This window comes from Neovison vison, chromosome 7 (assembly GCF_020171115.1).
Source record: "Neovison vison isolate M4711 chromosome 7, ASM_NN_V1, whole genome shotgun sequence".
In the NCBI taxonomy this organism is placed as follows: Eukaryota; Metazoa; Chordata; class Mammalia; order Carnivora; family Mustelidae; genus Neogale; species Neogale vison.
In genome coordinates this window covers 51,333,839-51,340,258 of record NC_058097.1, presented here as the reverse complement: position 1 = coordinate 51,340,258, position 6,420 = coordinate 51,333,839, and the positions used below count along the sequence as shown (strand labels likewise).

The 6,420-nt window shown below is 52.4% G+C and overlaps 1 protein-coding gene across 1 annotated transcript; it reads left to right on the top strand.

Annotated features, from left to right (window-relative positions):
• Positions 1-1,969: 1,969 nt before the first annotated feature.
• Positions 1,970-5,715, top strand: BAX (BCL2 associated X, apoptosis regulator). Its single transcript, XM_044256926.1, has 6 exons — positions 1,970-2,063; positions 2,639-2,690; positions 2,781-2,927; positions 3,327-3,462; positions 4,928-5,032; positions 5,446-5,715. The coding sequence occupies exons 1-6, from the start codon at positions 2,030-2,032 to the stop codon at positions 5,548-5,550; spliced, it is 579 nt and encodes a 192-aa protein (XP_044112861.1). The 5' UTR covers positions 1,970-2,029; the 3' UTR covers positions 5,551-5,715.
• Positions 5,716-6,420: the final 705 nt, after the last annotated feature.

Sequence of the window (6,420 nt, the reverse complement as noted above, 5' to 3'; positions counted from 1 at the left end):
CAGAGTGGCTGCACCATCTTGCATTCCCACCAACACTGTAGGAGGGTTCCCCTTTGTCCGCACCCTCCCCAACATCTGTCATTTGCTGACTGGTTAATTTTAACCATTCTGACTGCTGTGAGGTGGTATCTCAGTGTGAGTTTGATTTGTATTTCCAGGATGCCAAGAGATGTAGGAATCTCCCAACTATCTTAACGTTAATGCCTTGCTAGAGGGGAAACACAACCTCAACTTGACAGTGGCAAGGCCTCCAGTATCTTGTAGGTCCTCTTTAGCATATGAAAGTTCTTTTGAAACCTTCGTTTTTCCTTACCTTCCCCCCCAACTTGTAGGAGCCCCTATCAGGCTCCCTGCTCGACAGGAAGCCTTATTCTCAAACTAACACTCCCCCTGCCCCCTGCTTGTGTTCCCGCTCTGTCAGGTAAAATCTTTAAAAAATAATAATAAATTGAGTGATCTGAGAGAGAGCACGACAGAAGTTGCAGTAACTTTTATGACCTAACTTTGGAAGTCACACTCTGTTATTTCCACAGTATCATACTGATCACGTTGCTCAGCCCTATTCAGTGTGGGAGGGGACCGAACGGGACGTGAATACCTGGGGAGTAAAATCATCAGGAGCTATCTTGGAGGTGGGCTTCAAAGTTCCAGTGTGGCATCTTCATTGTTACTTCAGAACTAAGAAGTTTTCTCCCCACTACTCAATGGCTGTACTGTTCAGTGGTCTGTAGCTACTTTGTTAAGGAAAAGGGAAGGCTAATTTACTGGGCTGGAATAATAGGCACAGATAACATTAGCTTCAAATAGGAAACACTATTTCCTCCAAGGATATGCTGTCATTCAGGAGACTTTGTTCCCTAAAATCATAAAGTATTGAAATTTTTATCAGTAAAAATGAAACATCCCACTTTTCCCTGTAGTCATTTGAAACAAAGTAGCAGCCTAGATTTCCAGTCTAGGTGCAGAGCTTCACATAAAGGGTTTCTGGACCCAGTACTCCACATCTGGATTGACCTTGTAGTTTCCAGGGGGTAGAAGACCCTGGTTCCATTTCACAGTTTGTGCCTGATGTTGACCCTGCCTTGAGCCCATCATTTAGTTGTCACCTAAGTTCTACCCTTCTGGCAAGTCCTGTAGTAACTCTACCATTTCCTTTGTCAAGATGCTCCATGGTTTCTCTCTGTGTGATCTCCGTCATCACAGTGGGTCAGTAAACTTGACTTTGTCAGGCTGTGTTCTGGTGGTGGTGGTAGGCTGATGTATTCAGATTCTTACGATCTTACTGCTATGGCTCCCACCCACCTTAGGACCTAGATACCTTCTCTTATATGCTCCAACGTTCATTATCTGACCCCAGTCTATTTTCTAATGTTTTTCTTCTTTGTCAAAGGAGATACAATTTCCATGTGGTAAAGTGCACATTTCGTATGTGCAGCTCCCTGAATTTTTCAGCATGTTTACCCAAGTAATCATCACCTAGATCAAGATAAAGCTCATTTTTCAGGTCCCCCCAGGTGCCTGACTTGGGGTCCTTCCCCTTTCATACCCTTCCAGTCCCTCTGCATAGATTAGTTTTGCCACTTTTTGAACTTCACATTCCTTTTGTTTTCACAAAAACAACTCAGAATCATCTGAAACGTCCTGCTTCAGAGGATGATAACTTTGGCCTCCGGTGTTCTTCTGTTCTGGCGAGAGCTCAGATCCCACCTGAAACTTCCAAAAATACTGCAAAGAGGAATGAATGAAAGTTCACAGCTGCCTTGGAACAGGTGGCCGGTAGAACAGCGCCACCGGCAGTTCCTATAGGGAAGTGAGGATTTCGCGGTCACGTGATCGGGGCCCGCGCTCCCCCAGCAGGTGAGGCAGGTGTGTTCACGTGACCGGACGGGCCTGCGGGGCGCAGAGCGTGGCCGCCATTTTGCGGGGCGATCACGTGAGGAGGCACGCTCAGCGGGGCGGTCACGTGACCAGGGGCGTGCTGCGGCCGCCCGGGCGGACCCGGCGAGAGGCGGCGGCGGGAGCGGCGGTGATGGACGGGTCCGGGGAGCAACCCAGAGGCGGGGGTGAGGCAGGAGGCAGACGGGCGGGAGGAGGGCGAGCCCCCTCGCTGGCTGGCCCCAGGATCCCTCCTGCCGGTCTGGGGCCGTGCGATCTCCAAGCACTCCGGGGCAGAAACTCCCGGATCGGGCGCTGCCAGCGTCCAACCCCCTCCCTTCCCGGGGGTTCCCGGCTCTCTGGCCTCTGTACCCCGATTCCTTCCTGCCTGGTGCTCTCGGACTCCCGAGAAGCTGGAGACCCCAAAATCCAAGCCCCTGGGGCAGGCCCGGGCTTGTCGCCGGCACCACTTCCTGGTGGGAGGGGCGGGTTTCTCCTCTGCCCCTTCAGGCCAGGGGTCTGGATGCATGAAGCGTTCCCTCAGCCGCCTCCACCGGAAGAACGTAGGATACAGGCCTAGGCTCCCAGCCTTTTTCTCCATCAGGGACTCAGTTGTCCGGGCCCCTAAGTACGGTATCTACTAGGAACCCAGAAGTACAGGACCTCCTAGTGTTGTCCTCCCTCAGAGATCATAAGCTACCCTAGTCCCTGGATCCCCTAGAATCCAGCAGTCCAGGCACCTCTTCCCTCCTTTCTCCTCTAGGGCCCACCAGCTCTGAGCAGATCATGAAGACAGGGGCCCTTTTGCTTCAGGGGTGAGTTTGAGGTGTGATTATTGCTGAGCGGATTTGAGGAGTGATGCCCCATTCTGATTTTGCACCCCCCAAACTCCATTCCCACTCTAGTTTCATCCAAGATCGAGCAGGGCGAATGGGGGGAGAGACACCCGAGCTGGCCCTTGAGCAGGCGCCACAAGATGCATCCACCAAGAAGCTGAGCGAGTGTCTCAAGCGCATCGGAGATGAACTGGACAGTAACATGGAGTTACAGAGGTGTGGCCCCGGGGGCCCCAGGAGTCCAGCCACTGGTCCTCTTCTCCCTCAGAACCCTGGAGTCCTGGCTCTCAGGCCCCCCTTCTCCTAGGAGTCTGGAGTTCAGACCGGCAGCCTCCTATTCTCTCAGACCCAGGGGCCCAGCCCCCCTCCCCACACCTTCTAGCACCCTGGACACTCAGCCATTCCCTCTTTCAGAATATTGAAACCCTCCCTCAGTCATTTTCCCCACAGTCCTAAGTGTCTGTCTCATTCCTTTCCCCCATGTTGGCCCCTTCTTTTTCACATCAGCTTGGCTTGAGCCTCAGTGTCCTTGTCTTTGGTATGAGGTGGATGTCAGGGTCTCTACACTATGCCTGATCTTTTCTCCCCAGCTCTGGCTTTCCTTTTTCCCTGCAGGATGATCGCAGCTGTGGACACAGACTCCCCCCGCGAGGTCTTTTTCCGAGTGGCAGCTGAAATGTTTTCTGATGGCAACTTCAACTGGGGTCGGGTCGTTGCCCTCTTCTACTTTGCCAGCAAACTGGTGCTCAAGGTGGGCGGCTGCAGGGCATGAGCCCCGGGAAGCTCCACTCAGACCTAGGAGGACCTGGGGGTTCTGAGGGCAACAAGCCCTGGGAAGCCCGTTTACCAGAGGGAATGGAGAGAGCTATGGGCTGGTTGTTTGCACCTTCATTTATTCATAGAGCAAACATTTCTTGGGCCTACTATGTGCCTGACCTGTACTCGGCACCCGAGCTGCAGTGCCAAACAGAACAGGCTAGGTCCCTGCTCTCTTGGAGCTCACATTGTCCAATGGGGCCAAAAGAAGTAAGCGAGGATGATGTAATGCAAAGTGGTTGGAACATTCTAAGAGCGACTGACATTAAAGCCAAAGTTGTGGTGATCTAAGAAGATCGGGGGCGGGGGAGGCATCCTGGGGCCACAGCAAGCGCAAAGGTCGTGAGGCAGGCCAAGGGGCTGATGCATTGAGGGAAGACTTGAAGGGGTCTTGTGAGGGCCCTCATAGTCGATGTTAAAGATGTTAACTTTGCTGTAAGCAAAAGGGGAGGGACTGGCTGGTTTTGAAACAGGAGAGTGAGGTGACCTGGTTTGTAAATTTCAAGGATTGTTCTAGCAAGCAAAATGGTAATTGTACAATCTCAGCGGCAGGTATATGGCTGTTCACTGTGAAATCCTTTTAACTTCAAGATATATCGGGAGTGGAAGCCCAACAATTTTGGGGGGCTGTTTTGGGTAGAAGAGAGTATGGGGTAAAAGCTGGAAAGCTGTGAGGGGGGTACCTGTAGTAATCCTGGTTGATGACTGACTGACCTGGCATCCACTGGTAGCAGTGGAGGTAGGGAGTAGATTTCTTAATGTGTTTGCCAGATTCAGCTGGTAGGGCTTGAATGTTGGAGGTGAGGGGGAGAGCGGTCAAAATGTTGATGGAGCTGTGTAAGGTATTGTGGGGACAATAGGGAGGAAGCAGCCAGATACATAAAGGGTGGGAAGGGGAAAGTTCAGGGAGTTAGAAAGTCATCGGCAGGTATGTCTGGTCCTACCTAGTTTGAAGGTCAGGAAAGCTCTCTCTAGAGAAGTGACATTAGACCTGACATGAGAGCTTTGAGGGAGGAGTAAAAATTTGCTTGGTTGAAGCCTATTTAGATAGAAGAATCAGCATGTGCAAAGGTCCTGAGGCAGGGAAGAGTTGGTGGGAACGAAGATATGGGAGAAGGTAAATGACACAGAAAAGAAGTCAAGTCAGAGCCTTCATACTGGCCGTGTGGGCTGAGGGAGGCATTTTGGTCTTTACTGTCTGGGAAGCCACGGAAGGTGTGTGAGCAGTTAACTGATAACAAGATCCAGTTGACAATTCATGAGGCTCATTCTGAGTAGGAGTGGAAGTAGACTGCAGCAGGGTACGAGGGGAGGCAGAGGTGAGAAAGGAGGCTTGGGGCCATTGTTCCCATACAGTGGGGACAAGGCTCAGTCCCTAAGGCCCACCCTACTTCCTGTAGGCCCTGTGTACCAAGGTGCCCGAGTTGATCAGGACCATCATGGGCTGGACACTGGACTTCCTTCGAGAGCGACTGCTGGGCTGGATCCAGGACCAGGGTGGTTGGGTGAGGCCCCCTAACCCCCTCCCCAACTCCTCGGGTCTTCCCAAGCCTACTAGTGTTGCTCTCTCTGACTCTGGGTCATCAAACGGGGTCTGTAATGCCTTTCCTCACAGGTCTGATCAACTCCTCTAATTTGTCTGGTATCCACTGACCTGTTGGTAATCCCTGACCTCCATATGACCTCTGACCTATCAGTGACCTCTGACCTCACTAGTACCTTCTGTCCTTCCTGGTGCCTCCACTTCCTGTGGCTTCCCTCTAGTTTTTTGATGACCCTTTGACCCCATTATCCATTCATCTTAGGCTTTTGCCCCCACTCATGCCCTATGACCACCTCCCTCCCTGATTCCTCATGTGCTGGCCCAAGGGCTGCTCCTTGACCCAGCTGCTGAAGTGACTGATGTCCCTGTCCACAGGATGGCCTCCTCTCCTACTTTGGGACACCTACGTGGCAGACAGTGACCATCTTTGTGGCTGGAGTGCTCACTGCATCACTCACCATCTGGAAAAAGATGGGCTGAGGCCACCAGCTGCCTTGGACTGTGTCTTTTCTGCATAAATTATGGCATTTTTCCGGGAGGGGTGGGATTGGGGGTCATGGGCATTTTTCTTACTTTTGTAATTATTGGGGTGGGGGGCATGGGGAGGAGTGGTCTGGGGGGGCAATAAACCTCTTTCAGGCCACACTTTGGAGTCTGAATCACTGAGCCCACTTGCTGTCTAAGGAGACCTGTGTGCTGACAAACCTTTTTTGAAGGAGCCTGGTGCCCTCTGGGTTAGTGATGAGTTAGTCTCAGCTCTGCCCTCCAGGAGCTTGGGGTCCTGAGGGAATTGAAGATGACTTGTGTGGAAGCCTAGGGTGTTGTGCTGGAGGCAGCAGTGGGCAAGGCCAAGCCAGGCAGTGGAGCCTGAGGCTTTAGGAAAAGAGAACAGGGCAAGAGGCCCTGGAGAACTAGGGCATGGAAGCTTCTGCCATATGGATGGGAGGAAGTTGCACTTAACTGAGGTGGAGAATTGGGGCGGGGGTGGGGGGGGCAGTGGAGAGGCCTTGGGAGGAGGACTTACTGGAGCAGGAGAGGGCTCTAGAGCCCTGTGGAGAAGCTAAGTGGTTGGAATGCTGGAATCAGGTTCTGAGAGAGACAGGACAAGGCCTGCACCTGTGGTGTGTGGTCCAAGGGGACGGGCTGGCCCAGTACCTGGGTGGGGCCCTCCAGGAGAGCTGCCTTGTAGATTAGACACGGAAAAAGATAACAGAGATAAAGATCACTTGGTCATAGGGTCTGTTGTACCTTCTCTCTGGGTCTCTTCTCCAATCTCTCGGTCTTCCCTCTGTCTCTCTGGGCCTCTTGTTTTCCCCCCTCCAGTGATCTACCCCTCACCCCACCCTCAAG